Source organism: Giraffa tippelskirchi, chromosome 4, assembly GCF_054371585.1.
Source record: "Giraffa tippelskirchi isolate mGirTip1 chromosome 4, T2T-mGirTip1v1.2.pri, whole genome shotgun sequence".
NCBI classification, from domain to species: domain Eukaryota; kingdom Metazoa; phylum Chordata; class Mammalia; order Artiodactyla; family Giraffidae; genus Giraffa; species Giraffa tippelskirchi.
The window spans coordinates 62,191,657-62,212,596 of NC_137278.1; the positions used below are offsets into that span (position 1 = coordinate 62,191,657).

At 34.9% G+C, this 20,940-nt stretch overlaps 1 protein-coding gene across 11 annotated transcripts in view; it reads left to right on the forward strand.

Annotated features, from left to right (window-relative positions):
- The window catches only part of FANCL (FA complementation group L), an 84,527-nt gene that overhangs the window by 60,579 nt on the left and 3,008 nt on the right, over positions 1-20,940 (forward strand). For 9 of the 11 annotated variants that reach the window (XM_081589465.1, XM_081589457.1, XM_081589462.1 and 6 more), the window contains 4 exons: positions 16,995-17,145; positions 19,375-19,458; positions 19,923-19,968; positions 20,051-20,132. In XM_081589465.1, the coding sequence (XP_081445591.1) occupies positions 16,995-17,145; positions 19,375-19,458; positions 19,923-19,968; positions 20,051-20,132 (363 nt within the window). Of the gene's footprint in view, positions 1-16,987; positions 17,146-19,374; positions 19,459-19,922; positions 19,969-20,050; positions 20,133-20,940 lie in introns of all 11 variants that reach the window. The other 2 variants (XM_081589464.1, XM_081589461.1) reach the window with 1 other exon arrangement.

A 20,940-nucleotide genomic window follows, 5' to 3' on the forward strand; every position in this document is an offset into this window, starting at 1 on the left:
AGTTTCAGTTTCTCTACATCCTCCCAAACACTTATTTTCTGTTAATGAGTGTGAGTGAAGTGATCTTATTTCAGTTTTGACTTGCATTTCCCTAAGAGATATTCAGTGTCTTTTCATGTACTTATTGGCCATTTCTATATCTTCTTTGGATAAATGTCTTAGTCAGTCCTTTGCCCAGTTTTAAAATAGGTTGTTTTTGTTGTTGAGTTTTGAGAGTTCTCTATATATTCTAGATATTTATCCTTTATCAAATGCATGATTTGCAAATGTTTTCTCCCATTCTGTGTGTTGCCTTTTTACTCTGTTGCTGTTGTCTTCTGATGCACAAAAATTTTAAATTTTCATCAAGTCTAACTTTTCCTGTTGTTGCCAGTACCCTTGGTGCTATATTGAAGAAATCATTGCCTGATCCAGTGTCATAGAGCTTCTGCCCTGCATTTTTTCTGAAAGTTTTATACTTAAACAGCTCTTATATCTATGTCTTTGATCCATTTTAAGTTACTTTTTATATATGTTGCTAGATAAGGGGCCAGCTTAATTATTTTATACGTTGATATCCAGTTTTCCTAGCTCCATTAATTGAAAAGATTGTTCTTTTCTCATTGAATGGTCTTGACATTTTTGTCAGAAATGATTTGATCACGTTTATGAGTGTATATTTCTAGGCTCTCTATTCTGTTCCATTTGTATTTTTTTCTGTCTGTATGCTAGTACCACATTGTTTTGATTACTGTAGCTTTATAGGAAGTTTTGAAATCAGAAAATGTGATTTCCACTTTGTCCTTTCCCTTTTCCCTCCGTGTTTGTTCTTTTTTGAGATTGTATGGCTATACAGGGCCTCTTAAGATTCTATATGAGTTTTAAGATGCGGGTTTCTGTTTGTGCCCCCAAAAATTGTCATTGGGATTTTGATAAGGATTGCATTGTCATGAACGTGGGTTGAGATTCCTTTTATTGATGGCTTCTGTTCATTTTTTTCAGGAGTGATATAACCATTTATGTTTTCATTTTATGTCCATAACCTTCTTGGTTAGTTAATTACTAAGGTTGTTTTTGTTTTGTTTCATTTTTTGATGATATTGTAAATGGAATTGTTTTCTTAATTTCTTTCTTGGGTTGTTTATTGTTGCTGTTTGGAAATGCAACTAGTGGTCAAAGTGGTATCCTGTCACTTTGCCAAATTAATTTCTTAGTTCTAACAATTTTGGGGGGGGACGGTATTTAGGATTTTTTACCTGTAAGTTTATATCATCTTCAAGCAGGGATAATTTTACTTCTTCCTTTCTTATTTGGATGCTTTAATTTCTTTTTCTTGCCTAATTGATCTAGCTAGAACTTCCAGTACTGTGTTGAATAGAAGTGATGAAAGTAGGTATCCTTGCTTTGTTCTTGATCTTAGAGGTAAAGCTTTCAGTCTTTGAGCATTGAGTATGATGTTTGCTGTTCTTTTTTATAACATGGCTTTTATTTTGTTGCAGTAATTTTCTTTGATCTTTGTTGAGTTTTTATCATGAGAAGGTGTTAAATATTGTCAAATGTTTTTTTCTGGGTCAGTTCAGATGATTAAATGGATTTTTTTTCATTCCATTAGTATAGTGTTTTACATTTTATTGATTTGCATATTTTGAACCATTTTTGTATTCCAGGAATAAATCCCACCTGATCTCTGTGTGTAATCTTTTTTAATATGCTGCTAAATTTGGTATTCTGTTGAGGAATTTTCTTTTATTAGTATTCAAAAGGGATCATAGCTTTTAGTTTTCTTGAGGCTTTAGTATCAGAGTAAAGATAGCCTCTTTATACGTATCTAAAAATTAGTTAGAAAGTATTTTACCCTTATTAGTTTTTGGAGAAGTCTGAGAAGTATTGGTGGTTGTGGTTGTTGTTCAGTCAATAAGTTGTGTCCAGCTCTTTGTGACCCTATGGACTGCAGCACTCAAGGTTTCCCTGTCTTTCACTATCTTCCGGAGTTTGCTCAAATTATGTCCATTGAGTTGGTGATGCCACCTAACCATCTCATCCTCTGTCACCCTCTTCTTCCCCTGCTCTCAATCTTTCCCAGGACCAGGGTCTTTTTCAGTGAGTCAGTTCTTTGCATCAGGTGGCCGAAAGTATTGGAGCTTCAGCTTCAGCATCAGTCCTTCCAATGAATGTTCAGGGTTGATTTCCTTTAGGATTGACTGTTTAGATCTCCTTACTGTCCAAGGGAGTATCAAGAATCTTCTCTAGCACCACATTTTGAAAGCATCAGTTCTTTGGCGCTCAGCCTTATGGTCCAACCCTCACATCTGTACATGATTACTAGAAAAACCATAGTTTTAACTATATGGACCTTTGTCAGAAAAGTGATGTCTTTGCTTTTTAATATGCTGTCTAGTGCCGGAGTCCTGCTCCAGCTGGTCCAGGGTTCCCTCAGGATGGACGGCGTCAGCGATGCGAATGAGAAGACACAGCAAGTCTCGGTGTTTCCAAGTGTCTTCTGACTTTATTGTTTTCAAGACAGCTTTTATACTTTTAGATGTACATAGAAACAAATGCAAAGTGTAGAGTCATGCCAAATCAGATCAATGGGTCAGCAGTTTTTGACCCTTATCAGAACCAGGACACTGTTTGTGTTTCTTAGTTACAAAAAGTTTAAAGTTGTTTACATCATCTTCTGGCCTGGAGGCCTGCTAACATCCTGTGACTCCTTTATTGATAAGGGTTGATCAGCCAGAACACTTTTGTATCAGGCACAGAAAGTACCAGAGTTACATTTTTTAAAGAATACAGGCACAGCAGATTATGACAAAGAAAGAATTTATAAACTCGGAGTTTCAAAGTAAAACCTGTTTTTCTGTAATCTATCTTATGCCTTGAGCCTAACAGAAAAGAATGTGGTCCCATAAAGTCATGGTACAGCAAGCTGAAACAATGTAGCACAAAGGTCAGTGCCTAGCAAAATCACCAACTGAATTAACAAATGTCCTATTATTTGTATTAAAGCTAAACTTTTATTTATATAAATCTCTAACTATTATGTTTTTATTATATAGGCTAAATACGTTAAGAGCAAAAACATAGTAAATATAGACTAAGTAACAGTTTCATAAAGTAGTATTTCTTATGTTTTCTAATAAGCCCTTTTTTCCATGAAGGGCTCTGTGCCCATTGGGGCTTTTTGTGTGGAGGCTCTCAATGTTGTTTATTGGTAAGGAGCAGTCAAGCACATTAGCTCCAAAGGCACAGGTATATTTATTAAACAAACCAATATGCCAGTAAGAGGAATTTGGATTAGTATACTCTATATCCTAGATAATTTTATTAGGGTGCTACTGTTCAGGGGCCTTGTTGAATTAAGGTTTCACATAGATCTAAGGTTTCACATAGATCACATAGATCTTCTAAAATAGAAGAGAATCAGGAAAGGCCTTTTGTCTAAGTCACAGAAAATAAGAAGAGGTTTATTGTAACAAACATCAGAAAGACAGATATCATCTTCAAGGTGAGCGCCGAGGCAGCCTTCCGAGAATCCCTGAGGCCTGAGAAGCCATGCTCGATCAGTCCTTCTCCTTATGACCTTGTCATGGGTGGGATCTCGTGAGCTGGCTCCCGGCAGTCTAGGTTTGTCATACTTTTCCTTCCAAAGAGCAAACGTCTTCTGCAGTCACTGTCCACAGTGATTTTGGAGCCCAAGAAAATGAAATCTGTCATTGTGTCCACTTTTCACCCTTCTATCTGCCATGAAGTGATAGGACTGGATGCCATGAGCTTAGTTTTTTGAATGTTGAGTTTTAAGCCGGCTTTTTCACTCTCCTCTTTTCACCCTCATCAAGAGGCTCATTAGTTCCTCTTTGCTTTCTGCCATTAGAGTGGTATCATCTGCATATCTGAGGTTGATGATATTTTGTTAAGTCTTTAAAATGTTTGGTATAATTCATCAGTGACACTTACCAAGTCTAGGACTTCTCTGTTGAGATCTTTTGATTACTGATTCAGTCTCCTTACTCCTCGTTGTTCTATTCAGATTCTCTATGTATTTGTGGTTTAGTCTTGAAAAGTTTTGTGTTTCTAGGAATTTATTCATCAAAGCTATGCAATTTGTTGGTATATAATTTTTCATGAAATTTTTTTCATAAAATATGAAATTTTTTCATAAAATTTCATGAAATTTTTCTGCCTTATAATTCTTGTTTTTGTAGAATGGTAGTAATATCCCCACTCATATTTGATTCTAATAATTTGAATTCTCTTTTTTTCTTAGTCAATTTATCTAGAAATTTGTCCACTTGTTGAACTTTTAAAAGAATCAACCTTTGGTTTTATTGATTTTTCTCTGTTGTCTTTTTATGCTCTATTTTACTTATCTCTTCTCTAATCCTTCTTTCTTTCTGCTAGCTTTGAGTTTAGTTTGCTTCTTTAGTTGTAAAGTTAGGTTGTTGATGGTGAACTTTTTCTTGTTTTTTAATGTATGTATTTATAGCTATAAATATCCTCTTTACTACTACTTTTGCTACATTCTGTAATGGCTACACATGGAGTGAGTATGTTTCATTTGATTTTGGGCATATATACTCTCAACATGTTTTAAGAATAGTAGCAAATCTTTTAAATCGTCAGTGGTCAGTTATAGTAAAAGTAAACTATAGGAAGAGTTGATGTATGCCTTATGGATTGTATGCCAGAGAACAGTATTTGATTAAATAGATTTAGTTATACCTACAGAAAGAGTTGAGAACATCAATGAAGCTTGCAAATAAGAGCAAATGAACTGATATTTAAGAGATTTATCATCTCTTTAAAGATATCTGGGAATATTGCAATTAATATTAAAATTAAATTTCTCTAAAAGTTTAATCTCTTGATATTTCCTTATTCTGTTGAAGCTTTTTGAATCCCTCAGAGATAAAGACAAAATGATTATTAGAGGATTTATCTGCATGTATTATAGGAAAGTATAAAAAAATCAGAATGGAAAGCAACTGTTGCAAGTACCAGAAAATTATGCTATTAATTTAAGTGTCATCAGAGCACAAAAGATCACATTCTGGGACTGTGAGAAAATTATTAAAATACTGGAAATAATAGTACTTAAGATGAAGATATTATACTCTAAGATCTGGTTAAGTGACTGACATTATTATATCACTTCAGGTATTATAAAAGTAACAAAATGCTTTTAAAGATAATAAGCGTTACATTTTGAGATTGGCAGTGTTCACACTTTTCTGCTTAAGTGCTTTCCTAGTTTAACATAATTTAATAACAGTTATAGGGGAATAGCTAACATCTTAGTTTCCATATATATCCTTTCTCCTTCCTTGTTCAATATATACATATACAAGTGATAAAACTTTATTCTCTAAATGGTGGGTTAATGAACAGTTACTCTTCTGCTTTTGTCCTTGGTGTTAGAAATTTGGCTGTTTTGTAAATTGCTGTTTTGTAAATTGTTTAACTCCTAAATGTTGAGAAATATACTACAAATCTGTTGCAAAGAAGGTACTGCTATATAGAACCATTACTGCCCAGAAATCAGATGAGTGTTTTTTAAAACAGCCTGGTATGTGCATGCTCAGTCACATAGTTGTGTCCAACTCTTTGAGACGCTATGGACAGGTCCGTCAGGCTCCTCTGTCCATGAGATTTTCCTGGCAAGAATACTGGCATGGATTGCCATTTCCTTCTCCATTTAAATAGTTTTTTTGAGCTATAATTGATACCCAATAAGCTGAACATATTTAAAGTGTATGATCTGGTGAGCATTGAGAAATGTTTACATGGGTGAAGTCAACCCCACAATCAAGATAATAAACATTTCCACAGCAACTAAGTTTCCCCTTCCCCTTTTTAATCTCTCCCTTTTGTCCCTCTTGTCCCTCCTCCTGATCCCCAGGCAACTACTGCTCTCCTCTCTAGAGTTTTATGTAATTCTATGTGCTTTTCTATGTTAGGTTTCTTTCCTCAGCATAATTAGAGATTTATCAATGTCATAGCATGTACTAATAATTCATTCTTTTTATTCTGAGTAGTACTCCTTTGTATGAATGTAATCACATAGTTTGTTTACCTGTGATGGACCTGTGGGTTGTTTCCAAGATGTGGCTGTTACGAATAAGATACCATGAACATTATATGAATATCATTATATGAATATATGCTTTCATTTCCTTTCAGAAAATACCTAGAGTTAGAATGGCTAGATCATATAGGAGATGTACAGTTTTTTTTTCCTTCTTGAAAAATACTGTTAAGAGAGCAAAAAGACGAGCGATAGACTAGGAGAAAATATTTGCAAGATATATAGATAATGCACATGTGCTTAGAATATACAAAGAGCCCTGAAAGCTTAGTAATAAGACAACAGCCCCAAATAGGCAGAATTTATACACACACACACACACACACACACACACACACACATACATGTTATTTCAAATAATCTCTTTTATTACTATTAAAGCTTTATATAAATCAATTTCACAAGGAAAGTTTATTCAAAATGGGCATATTTAACTCTTGGAGAATTGACCATATGTCACACTTCCCTTTTTGGCACATGGCTAAGACTTAGATAATCCTTGCTCCCTACTTCACTTCCTTTGTATCCAGTTTTTACTCAGCCTCATGGGTTCAGTTCATTTCATGATTGTATATCTTGACAAAGCACCTCACCTCAGCTCTACCAATGCTCTTTGCCCAGAGCTCTTCTAATGCTGGGACCAGTGATGCTTGTGTGAGCCACCAGGCATACGTATGTATGCAGATCTGGAATGTGAGAGAATTTGTAATCCCACTTAGAGCAACATGACCAGTCAGAAATCAAAGCCAGTGAATAAATGCTCCTGAATTGTTTCTTGGGTAGCAATTCTGAGAAACTTTCTCCATAACTTCTCAAAGAGCCACCACTGACCACAGTGACCATCTTGAAAGTACTTCCTTATTTTATCTTTCTCTCTTCTCTTGTACTCTTTCCAGTCCCTACTCCCTCAGTCCCTAAGATTACTTCTAATAACCTATCTGTACTGCCAGCCCTTGCCTCAGGCTTTGCTTTTTGGGGGAGACTTCCAAGTTAAAATTACCATTGCATATATCACTTATTGTTATAGCTACAAATAAAGATGATGTAGGACAGTGGTCCAAATATACCAGTTAAACCTATGGCCCACAAATTTACCTTCCTTAAAAAATCCTGATGTTTGCATTTGGCGTGTTTGATTTGTTCTTCAAGATTGAACAAAACCTTTGCAGCTCTATGTGACCTTCTAAGTGATATAACTTGACAGTTCTTTTAAAATCTCAAATTATTTTAATTCAAAGAGTATACTGATCTCTCAAATGATGTCTTTACCCCTACAGAACTTTCTTTACAGTTGCTATCAGCTTCCTTGACTTGTCACCACTATTTGAAAAATTTTGTACACCTTCTATATAATATTGATCTGAGCCACAGTCTGCTCCTGGTCTTGTTTTTGCTGACTGTATAGAGCTTCTCCATCTTTGGCTGCAAAAAATATTATCAATCTGATTTCGGCGTTGACCATCTGGTGATGTCCACGTGTAGCCTTCTCTTGTGTTGTTGGAAGAGGGTGTTTGCTCTTACCAGTGCGTTCTCTTGGCAAAACTCTATTAGCCTTTGCCCTGCTTCATTCTGTACTCCAAGGCCAAATTTGCCTGTTACGCCAGGTGTTTCTTGACTTCCTACTTTTGCATTCCAGTCCTCTATACTGAAAAGGACATCTTTTTTGGGTGTTAGTTCTAGAAGGTCTTGTAGGTCTTCATAGAACCGTTCAACTTCAGCTTCTTCGGCGTTACTGGTTGGGGCATAGACTTGGATTACTGTGATATTGAATGGTTTGCCTTGGAAACGAACAGAGATCATTCTATCGTTTTTTAGATTGCATCCAAGTACTGCTGTTCGGACTCTTTTGTTGACCATGATGGCTACTCCATTTCTTCTAAAGGATTCTTGCCCACAGTAGTAGACATAATGGTCATCTGAGTTAAATTCACCCATTCCAGTCCATCTTAGTTCGCTGATTCCTAGAATGTCGATGTTCACTCTTGCCATCTCCTGTTTGACCACTTCCAATTTGCCCTGATTCATGGACCTAACATTCCAGGTTCCTATGCAATATTGCTCTTTATAGCATTGGACTTTGCTTCTATCACCAGTCACATCCACAGCTTGGTATCGTTTTTGCTCTGGCTCCATCCCATCATTCTTTCTGGAGTTATTTCTCCACTGATCTCCAGTGGCATATTGGGCACTTACTGACCTGGGGAGTTCATCTTTCAGTGTCCTATCTTTTTGCCTTTTCATACTGTTCATGGGGTTCTCAAGGCAAGAATACTGAAGTGGTTTGCCATGACCTTCTCCAGTGGACCACATTCATCGAAAAAGCAAGAGAGTTCCAGAAAAACATCTCTTTCTGCTTTATTGACTATGCCAAAGCCTTTGACTGTGTGGATCACAATAAACTGTGGAAAATTCTGAAAGAGATGGGAATACCAGACCATCTGACCTGTCTCTTGAGAAACCTCTATGCAGGTCAGGAAGCAACAGTTATAACTGGACATGGAACAACAGACTGGTTCCAAATAGGAAAAGGAGTATGTCAAGGCTGTATATTGTCACCCTGCTTATTTAACTTATATGCAGAGTACATCAGAAGAAACGCTGGGCTGGAAGAAACACAAGCTGGAATCAAGATTGCCGGGAGAAACATCAATAACCTCAGATATGCAGATGACACCACCCTTATGGCAGAAAGTGAAGAAGAACTAAAGAGCCTCTTGATGAAAGTGAAAGAGGAGAGTGAAAAAGTTGGCTTAAAGCTCAACGTTCAGAAAACTAAGATCATGGCATCTGGTCCCATCATTTCATGGGAAATAGATGGGGAAACAGTGTCAGACTTTATTTTTTGGGGGCTCCAAAATCACTGCTGATGGTGATTGCAGCCATGAAATTAAAAGACGCTTACTCCTTGGAAGGAAGGTTATGGCCAACCTAGATAGCATATTTAAAAGCAGATATTACTTTGCCAACAAAAGTGCATCTAGTCAAGGCTATGGTTTTTCCAGTGGTCATGTATGGATGTGAGAGTTGGACGGTGAAGAAAGCTGAGCGCCACAGAATTGATGCTTTTGAAGTGTGGTGTTGGAGAAGACTCTTGAGGGTCCCTTGGACTGCAAGGAGATCCAATCAATCCATCCTAAAGGAGATCAATCCTGGGTATTCATTGTAAGGACTGATGTTGAGGCTGAAACTCCAATACTTTGGCCACCTCATGCGAAGAGTTGACTCACTGAAAAAGACCCTAATGCTGGGTAGGATTGGGGGCAGGAGGAGAAGGGGACGACAGAGGATGAGATAGTTGGATGGCATTACTGACTTGATGGACATGGGTTTGGGTAGACTTCGGGAGTTGGTGATGGACAGCGAGGCCTGGCGTGCTGCAATTCATGGGGTCGCAAAGAGTCGGACATGACTGAGCGACTGAACTGAACTGAACTGATATAATAATGGGTCACAGCCACTAACTTCTTAGCTTATACTTGTTAACCAGTTTCTTTGTCAAACATAAAAAAGAGATCATTAACGTTTCAGTAAATCAGGACTAGCATGTTTTGAAGTTTAGACTCTAGCATATAACCACTCATTAGTGAGTGGGGCCAGTGGAAACGAGAGCACCAATTCCTTTCATTAAATATAACGTTTTCATCTCCTTCCTTATTTGTTCACTATAAGTCATGAGAAAAGGTGATACCCTTTAGGATTTCCAATGTAATCTAGTTTTCTGATGGTTTATTTATTTACTAAACATAAAATAGATTTAAGGGACTAGATCTGATAGAGTGCCTGATGAACTGTGGGTTGAAGTTCGTGACATCGTATAGAAGACAGGAATCAATACCATCCCCAAGAAAAAGAAATGCAAAAAAACAAAATGGCTATCTAGGGAGGCCTTACAAATAGCTGTGAAAAGACAGGAAGTGAAAAGCAAAGGAGAAAAGGAAAGATGTACCCATTTGAATGCAGAGTTCCAAAGAATAGCAAGGAGAGATAAGAAAGCTTTCCTCAGTGATCAGTGCAAAGAAATAGAGGAAAACAATAGAATGGGAAAGACTAGAGATCTCGTCAAGAAAATTAGATATACCAAGGGAACATTTCATGCAAAGATGGGCTCAATAAAGGACAGAAATGGTAGGGACCTAACAGAAGCAGAAGATATTAAGAAGAGGTGGCAAGAATACACAGAAGAACTGTACAAAAAAGATCTTCATGACCCAGATAATCATGATGGTGGGATCACTCACCTAGAGCCAGACATCCTGGAATGTGAAGTCAAGTGGGCCTTCGGAATCATCACTATGAACAACGCTAGTGGAGGTGATGGAATTCCAGTTGAGCTGTTTCAAATCCTGAAATATGATGCTGTGAAGTGCTGCACTCATTATGCCAGCAAATATGGAAAACTCAGCAGTGGCACAGGACTGGAAAAGGTCAGTTTTCATTCCAATCCCTAAGAAAGGCAATACCAAAGAATGCTCCAGCTACTGCACAATTGCACTCATCTCACACGCTAGTAAAGTAATGCTTAAAATTCTCCCAAGCCAGGCTTCAGCAATACGTGAACCGTGAACTTCCAGATGTTCAAGCTGGTTTTAGAAAAAGCAGAGGAACCAGAGATCAAATTGCCAACATCTGCTGTATCATCAAAAAAGCAAGAGTTCTAGAAAAACATCTGCCTCTGCTTCAATGACTATGCCAAAGCCTTTGACTGTGTGTATCACAATAAACTGTGGAAAATTCTGAAAGAGATGGGAATACCAGACCACCTGACCTGCCTCTTGAGAATCCTGTATCCAGATCTGGAAGCAACAGTTAGAAGTGGACATGGAACAACAGACTGGTTCCAAATAGGAAAAGGAGTACATCAAGGCTGTATATTGTCACCCTGCTTATGTAACTTATATACAGAGTACATCATGAGAAACGCTGGGCTGGAGGAAGCACAAGCTGGAATCAAAATTGCGGGGAGAAATATCAATAACCTCAGATATGCAGATGACACTACCCTTATGGCAGAAAGTGAAGAAGAACTAAAGGGCTTCTTGATGAAAATGAAAGAGCAGAGTGAAAAAGTGGCTTAAAGCTCAACATTCAGAAAACTAAGATCATGGCATCTGGTCCCATCACTTCATGGCAGATAGATGGAGAAACAGTGGAAACAATGGCTGACTTTATTTTTCTGGGCTCCAACATCACTGCAGATGGTGATTGCAGCCATGAAATTAAAAGATGCTTACTCCTTGGAAGGAAAGTTATGACCAACCTAGACAGTATATTAAAAAGCAGAGATATTACTTTGCCAACAAAGGTCCGTCTAGTCAAGGCTATGGTTTTTCCAGTGGTCACGTATGGATGTGAGAGCTGGACGGTGAAGGAAGCTGAGCGCCGAAGAATTGATGCTTTTGTACTGTGGTGTTGGAGAAGACTCTTGAGAGTCCCTTGGACTACAAGTAAATCCAACCAGTCCATCCTAAAGGAGATCAGTCCTGGGTGTTCATTGGAAGGACTGATGTTGAAGCTGAAACTCCAGTACTTTGGTCACCTGATGTGAAGAGCTGACTCATTTGAAAAGATGCTGATGCTGGGAAAGATTGAGAGCAGGAGGAGAAGGGGATGACAGAGGATGAGATGGTTGGATGGCATCATTGACTTGATGGACATGGATTTGGGTGGCCTCTGGGAGTTGGTGATGGACAGGGAGGCCTGGAGTGCTGCGATTCATGGGGTCGCAAAGAGTCGTACGTGACTGAGCAACTGAAATGATCTGAACTGAACTGAAACATAAAACAAGAATAACCAATTTTACCTTCCTCTGCTTACTTGTTGGGGCACTTGATTCATCACACTTCCTTGTGATGAAAATTGGCAAGCATTTCCAAAATTGACTGTGTTTCAGTAATATAAATAACTAGTCAGGAGATAGAATATGCCTTTTAATTTTTTTGGTAAAGCCATAATTTGGTGACATTTGCCCAGAATGGTTCACGATCGAAAGGTTTAAATGCCAAATCTGTCATCCCCAACAAACTGTTCAGAATTGTGTTTATTCAGAAATTTTCAATGCATCAACACAGGGATCTCACATACAGATCTTCTCATTGAGATGCCTGTATACACAATGGACCAGGTATCCTGATTTCAGTGCAGAGGATTTCGTTAAATGCCTTAGGTGAACCCAATGTGAAATTGATCTCTTAATATCTTTATGCCTGCTCTTTTCAAATCATGTCAAAATGTCTTTTTTCTTTGAGATTAATACATTCTTTTTAATCTTCTGACCTTTGCTTTTCACACAAGAAGATTGGTCTCCATTACAGAGACTGTCTTCCCTGTTAAACCTAGCTCTTGAGCTCCCAATGCATGGAATGTTACAGATGTAGTTTTCCAAAGTCTGGTGGTTAGTCTGTGTCTTTTTTTTTTGCCTGTCACTGCCCTACCCCATGTAAAAATAGAATGAAAAATACATAGATAAAATAATGTGGTTGGTATGCCTTTGAAATGGTATGCTACAGATCTTTGGAGTAGGTAGAGAATATAGAATGTGCTCTTCTCATCTTGTTTGATATTTTTTTAAACTTTCTCAGGACTTCTATTTTAATTTGAAAAATGCTTTAAGAACAAGAGATTGTTTAGCATCACATCCTCTCCCCACCACAGCACGGCTTAGGTGAGAAGCTTCTACATCGTCTGCTTTGTTACTGGGGTACTTTTCTCCTCTGTAACAATTTATTGCTTTGGGGACACTAAACCTTTTCTGTTTGTTTTAATTAATTGTTTATTTTGCTAATTTCTTTTGTCTTCCTTCTACAGCTTTTCCCCTCTATTTCTTTTAATCATGTGTATGTGCAAAAACGATTGACATTTTCCTTTAATTAATGAAACTAATCAGTTGCAATGTTCAACATGTAATTTTTGGATGTTCATGATATTTATTACTTTTATATTTCTGCTAGAAATTTATGATTTTATAAATTATTTCAAAACTCATAAGTTTTAGAAGACTGAAATCTTGTCCCTATATTTTAGAAAATAATAGCAGTTGTATAATGCATCTTTGACTTTTCCCTTTAAATATGTGAGGATAGAAAATGTAATCCAAATATTTTCATCCTGGTGTAACAGTTCTTTTGATTAAAGAGGAAATGTTTGTTCTATAGTGAATCATAAATTATTTATAATGTGAATGAGAAAATGTTTATAAACATAATTTGGAAATAAATGAGAGTATTTATAGTAACTGGCATCTTGAAAGAAAATATATGTACTTTTGAGTTGACAGGATCATCTACTTTATGAATTTTCAAAGTTATATTTGAATTCTTAACTTTAGATCTGAAAGTCACCTTAGAAGTTAATCTATGCTGTAGATTCTATGGCACACTTACATTTATAGATGTAATATTAAGGCGTCAAGAGGCTGAATATGTCTTGATCAGATACTTTGTTACCCTACAAGATTAGAATGGTGATATCTTTGTGAACTGGGTTCTTTTATCTTTGTATTGGAGATCCTAACATAGTCCTGACGCATGGTTGAAATATTAAGTTTCATAAAATTTAGTATATTTTTCACTATATACATCATGAAATGAAAGGATAGCTGACAGACCTTTTATTTCTGTTTCTACCTGTGCTCTTTTATGATTATACAGATAATATATATTATTGTGGGAAGTCTGGACAAGTACAAAGAAAATAAAAATTGTCATTAAAAGAGTCATTTTAAAAACCATACTACTTAGTGACAAATGAAGCCTTGGAACAAAATCATTGGTGTTGAATCATAATAAAGCCACTATTGATTATTCTAGAATGGATTAAGGGCCTATACCATGGTCCCATAGGACCTTCAGAATGCTCACATCTTCAGTGGCATTCTGTAATAAAGCAGTGACTAGTAATGGGAGGGCTGTAAGAATGAAGCCATACCATGGAATTGAACTACTTAGTTACTGAAAGAAAAGCTACTTTGGGAAAGCAAACCCCCTCCCCCCAATCTAGTCACCTTGTTTTTTACACCATCTCTTAAATCTGAGGCTTTGTTCATCTCTGAAACGTTGCACTTCAGCATACCTGAAACTTTGCACTTAGAAATAATGTCTAAACTTAGGAGGTGAAGTATTTTTTAAATGATTATGTGAAGTTTTTCTCTAGGAAACTTTATCCCCTATTCTTTAATATGTATGTATGTATTTTGAAAGTTGATTTTCAGTAAGTAAAAGTTGATTTTCAGTAAGTAACCTTTTATATAATCCTTTGTCTAATGTGGTGCAGATCTTTCTGATTTGATAGGTTGTGAATTTCTCTAGGTCAGGGACCATGTGTACAAGATAGTTTACAATGCAAGTAGTATGCATTTTACAATTTGTTGAGGGTAGATCTCATGTTCTTTGTTAAGAAAACCCCAAAAGGACAGAAGGAAACTTTGGAAAGTGTTTGCTGTATCTATTACCTTGATTGTGGTGATGGTATTATGGATATATGCATATGCCCAAACTCATCAACTTGCACACATTGAATATGTGCAGTTCTTTGTATGTCAAGTATACCTCAGTAAAACTATTAAAAATCCCAACATACTGTCTAGCAAATGGTTTATTATATTTGCATCTAATGGTTAATGACTTTTATTGTAAGCAAAGAAATTACAGTATTAGATTTACAGAGTACAAAAGTCAATTACAGTAGGAGCGCTATGTCTAAAGGAAGAAAATTCAGTTAGAAGGTTGTTTTAGTAATCTACTTAAAACTATGCTTAGATTCCTGGCTTAGGCAGTAGGACAAGTAGTAGTCCCTTCACTAAGAAAAAAAAGAAAAAAAAATAGGAAGGGAATTCTTCTTTGGGAAGATGATGACCATCTGAGTATGGTGTGCGAATTAGACAGCCATATAGATATCATCTATATAGAAATGGCTAAGTAGTTTTGGATTCTCTGTCTGGGCTAAACAAGTTTGTGAATGATCATAGAGAATGTAGTTATTGAAGCTTGGAGTAGTAAATATACCCACAGAAAGTATTTCAATTTATTTTATGTAAACATATCTATGTATGCATATTGAACAATATTAACTGTAAGTCATGATAAAGAACTGTGGTTTTGATCACTGATAACATAAAACATAATTTGCAAGCTAGTTGTAAATAATGGTGACCCTAATAAATAGAGGGATGAAGGTCATCAGTGGTTATATTTTAATGTCAAATAGTTCAATTTAAACAAATATTTCTTGAACAGTTCTTAGAATTTGTGTTGCTTTTATTCCATGGTAGTATCACAAGGACAAAAATGTCTTTGAGAAGAACTGCACTTAAACTGTTTATTGTAAACCAGGAAATCATAGTATCAGGTTTGTAGAATACAAAAATCAATTGCAATGTAAATAGTGGGCTTTAGGGAAATATAACTAGAGGTAAAAAAATCCAGTTGGAATGTTGACTTACATGGTTTTAAGAGAGGGACTGATATGTTCAGAGCTATATTTTAAATAGGGTACCCTGCAGGCAGGTAGATGAAGTCAAGGATGGCAGATCTAGGTATGGAAATAAGAATAATGGATTATTTTGATAGTATATAATACTAGGATAATTACCAAGAAATGTTAAATATGGACTTAGGTCTCATGTTAGCTTTTGAACTTACTAGGTGATAACGCCAGAAATCTACAAGGGTCAAAACTGGTTTCTTAGTTGGGTATGTAAAGAATGATGGTGTGTTCAGTGAAAGAGGAAATAAAGTACATCTCATAGTTTAAAAAAAAAAAAAACTTGGGAGTCTGGTTTTTTGATTTCTGGAATCTGGCATCTAAACTTGTAGATAAGTATGGTATACTAGAAGAGAATAAACATCCTACCCTCAAATTCCTAAAAGGTTTTTTTTGGACATTAAGTTCTAGTTCCTACTCTTTTTTTCTGTGTATAGAAGGTTAGAAGAGTTGAAACTACCTTTGTGAATCTGAGCTATGAACCCATATACATGTAAAACCCTGATGAAGTGAGATGAAATAGATTTTTCTTAAGTACATAAGTACAAAATACATTTTTAAAGAAGTGAGTTATTTCTTTTCATTTTACTCAGGGTGTATCATATTCTTAAATTATTGGCTTGTATCAGTTATTTTGGATGAGTACATTTGCAGTATTTTTGGTGACTTTTTTTTTCTTATTTGAAACAAATACAATCTCTAATTCTTTTTTAATGGTTTTAGTTTTGATTGCTTTTTATATAAAATATTTAGTAAATAGTTGTATCTTTTATAGTTGTATCTTTTAATCATACATTATTTTATGAGAAGCTCTTGACTTTGAATCAGGTGATTATGATTTGATTTTTAAAGTCATTGACGGCTTTAATTCTTGTCATGTAGTGAAAATGTATTTCTGAAATACTGAATTCAGAGACTGGCTAAAAATTTAACGTCAAAAGAAATCTTGTAATTTCTGTTTGAATTCTTTAAAAATAAGGAAAGCCTTTTCATAATCTGTGTCTAATTAAGTCTGCAAAGTTACTTATTAATAGTTACAAAAGTAATGTAATCAGATTACAAATAGCACTGTAAATACAGTGCTTGATAACTGGGTAAGATTTTTCATATTAAAAATTGTATAGACTGTTGAATATATATTATATGCATTAATAGTTTAAACATACCTTGTATTAATAATTTTCCATACATATAGTACAAAGTTAATCAATAAAAATAAATAAGGTTTTAAAAAAGTTTACTTGGTAAGTGCACAGTTCAGTGACAGTCAAAGAATTCTGTTAATACTAATAGTGGTGAAGAGATACAAAGCAGGGAGAGTTAACTATTGTTTACTAGCGCCTAGTTTTAGCTGAAATGAAACAGAGCTTAAAACTTGTAAATTGAGTTGTAAGTGGAAGATTATCTGCTATTGATAGTCATGCAACTTATTCAGCTTTCACTTGTCTTTTCACAGAGCTCCTTAATAAGCATTTATAGTCAGTTTTTGGCAGCATTGGAATCACTGAAGACATTCTGGGATGTTATGGATGAAATTGATGAGAAGACTTGGGTACTTGAGCCAGAAAAACCTACACGGAGTGCTACAGCACGCAGAATTGTATTAGGTAGGTTAAAAGGGGATTAAGGAGGGTTTTTTTTTGTATTTTGTATTACTTTGGAAAAGGAATCTAAGATGACACTGGATTTTAGATGAGACTTTTTTGTATGAGGGATGAACTATGATTTATTAGTACATATGTAAATGTAAATATTTTAAGTAGAAAGGTCAAGTACTGAGGTGTTTCATTATAAAAGGTGATGATCTAATCCATGGATGTAGCATTGAGAGATGGTGTTTAATTAGCTTTTAATTAGCATGGAAATTGTGGAGTAGATTTTTCTAAAACTTCCATTACTTGGGAAAAAGCTGTTAGAAATAATGAAGTCTTCATTTGTTAAACTAGATAAGATTAGTATGAACAAGTCTGGGAATATTTTCTAACAGAAATAAAGAGGAGGATAAAAGAACCTGAAGTGGGCCATGCATGCCGTTGAAGAGTAAAAAGAAAGCTTTACAAAATAATAATTGAATATATTTTAAGTATTTTCTTTACTATAAATATATGAAATTAACAAGATAAGGAATGATCATAAATATCATCCTGGCAATATTACCATATTCTATTTACTATGAAATTAGTTTTATATATTATTATGAGCAAGGAATACATGAAATCAGTTTTAAAGTTCAACTTTTCAAGATTTTAGTTGTTTTAAAACTATATTTGAGATCACAGTAAATAAACTATAATTATGAAGGATATTTTGATGTGAATGATATCCAAATTACTGAGCAGTTTGCATAGTTTCTACCCAGGCATAACAGATTATCTAGGTGGGGAAAGGGACACGTTACTACGAGAAGTAAGAGAAGTGCAGCAATTCTACAAATAGTGCTGTTACTTACTGAGTTTGAAAAAGTCTTAACAGTATTTAATTTAGAATAATTAACCAAGTTACAGTATATTTGTGAACAAGTATATATTAAAATGAAAATATTTTCTCCAAATAAGTATAGTATTAATGGCCCCATTATATAATTATTTCCTCAGGTTATGATTAAATACACTTTTTACTTTATTTCTCATGGTTCAGCATAAACAACCTTGGTTTTATTCACTTTCTTTATACATTTACATTTTAGCTCCTTTTTTTTTTCCTTCAGGTGTTGGTTTGCCTTTCTAGGACCAAGTTTTCAGCAAATTAATCAAAAGATTCGATAGTATGACCATTGTTGTTAAGTGAAAATAGTTTCTGCATTAGCAAATGATACTGCTAAAGGCTAACGTGAAATTTGTGTTCATGGTAAAAAATGCATTAAACTGAGATTATAAGTTAACTTTTTCTTATTGAATTACCTGTACTCATTTTTCATTTTACTTGATTATCTCTTTTTGCCAGATATGTAATAATTGTATTTATATTGTTGCCAACCTTAGCCAAAGGATTATGCTATAGTGTATAGAATTTATCAAGACATTTTTACCATAAAAATGAAATCCAAATTAACCTTAAACAATTACACTATATATACCTTCAATAAAAGCAATACAACTTCTGAAATTTGTACTATAGTATAGTTAAAATTTATTGAAGAATGTAGTATCAAGTAGAAATTGCTTCCCTCTTAGATTTCATGAACTGTTAGTTGTTTTTGATATTAAATGAACAGTTTCCAAACATAATATGAATTGAACCCTTTGTTAGCCTACATAGGAAGTCTTCACATGGAGAAACAATGTTTGTATAAAACTCAAATCTTAAACATTTATTTTTACCATTTATTGTATTTTTAGTCTTTTATGTTGTTCTTTTCAAGAAAGTTACAGAAGTCATGAGTATTTTTCAGTTTGTAAGTTGTAATTTTTTATATTAAAGATCTTTATCACTCCATAGAAAATTGTAATTCAAACTTTAATGGAATTCTGACCAGAATTCAGGTGGCTCAGTGGTAAAGAATCCGCCTGTCAATGCAGGAGATACGGGTTCAATCCCTGGGTTGGAGAGTCGTAAAAAGTCAGACACAGCTGAGCGACTGGGCGCACACACACACAGCTTATGAATTGGCACTGTCTTTTGCAACTTAGGATCCCCAAATCTTTATTCATGATCAAAGTTTTAAAATTGCTTCACTTCTTTTAAATTATGAATTAGTAATGTATTTACTTTGTAAAAAACTATAAAATAATCTTTCCTTGGATATACAATGAACTGATAAGTACTCAGACAAATTATTCCTTTACATTTTTTTTATGAACCGTTCTACTAAAAGCTTTAATATTCTTTTATTCTAGGGAATAACGTTTCGATAAATATAGAGGTAGACCCCAGGCATCCCACTATGCTTCCTGAGTGCTGTTTTCTTGGAGCTGACCATGGTATGAGATCTCAGGTTTAAATGTTTTTAACAGAATCATAAAATCCTTGTCCACTACTGTGATTAAATATTCTAATGCATTAATATACTAATGGTAAATATCTTAAATGAAAATGTCTCATCATTGTGAACTCTGTACTTCTGTGTTTCTTTAATATATTTATATATATATATGTATGATTTAGATTTTCTAACCACATAGTTAGGAAACAAAATCCTGTAATTAACAAATACTATATATATTTCAAATTTTGTAACTGCATGATAGATGTTAACTAAACTTGTGGTAATCATTTTGCAAAATACAGATACCAAATCATTATGCTGTATACCTAAATATATAATACAGTGTTACCAGTTATAGCTCAATAAAGAGACAAATTCTATGCCAAATGTGACTTTAAAAATGAAAGCAGCAAAGCCTAAATTGACATTTTTTTTTTCTTTTTTAAAAAATATCTGAAGTGGTAAAACCCCTGGGAATTAGGCTGAGCAGAAACATACATTTGTGGTAGGTATCTTTGCAATACAACTTTTACTTTTTTCTATGATTAAACAAATTTAATAACAATTTTTTTTTTTCATACTTTCAGGGATCCAGAAAACAGTCTGTTACAAAATTTGAAAGATGTTTTAGAAATTGACTTTCCAGCTCGTGCTACCCTGGAAAAATCTGTAAGTTTTATCAGTGCTTTGATATTCCAAATGGTATTGCAGAATGAAAATTAAATGTTCTTTTAGGCACCAGAGAAAAATGAGGCTGAGAGGGAAGGAACTGGGAGAATATTACAACAGATTTCTAAACTGCAAGCAACAGTTACATCAACGAACTTATTAACCTTTGATTGGTGTTATAAGTATACTTTTTTCGTGGTCTTCAAGCAGTGAAGTGATTAATGACATCTTTATTATTAAAAATAGGGGGAAAGTTCCAGTATAGCTAATGAGATGTTTGGATTTTCTATACTGTCTACTTAGGGATTACTGAAATAAAGTTCTAATTAGCTTGAAAGAAGTCTGTGAAAGATGGCAGTATAGTTTTTCAAAACTGAATAGATACTACTATACTGCAAAAATAATAGAATTGATTTATGACAAAGAATGTAGACTACTATATTGGTGGGATGTTTTTGTCTTTTTCCTTTAGTTACAGACTTCTGAAGTTTAGTATAATCACAAACTGATGTCAGTTTCTGTTTTTGCACTCTATCGTGGCATTGTATTGATGTACAAACTAGGAAAATTACTTAAGCCCAAACATCTAGTGAGCTAGAAGTAGAACCTGTATTTTAGTATATCTGTGTATATTATTTGCTGCTGCTGCTAAGTCGCTTCAGTCGTGTCCGACTCTGTGCAACCCCATAGACAGCAGCCCACCAGGCTCTGCCGTCCCTGGGATTCTCCAGGCAAGAACACTGGAGTGGATTGCCATCTCCTTCTCCAGTGCATGAAAGGGAAAAGTGAAAGTTAAGTCACTCAGTCG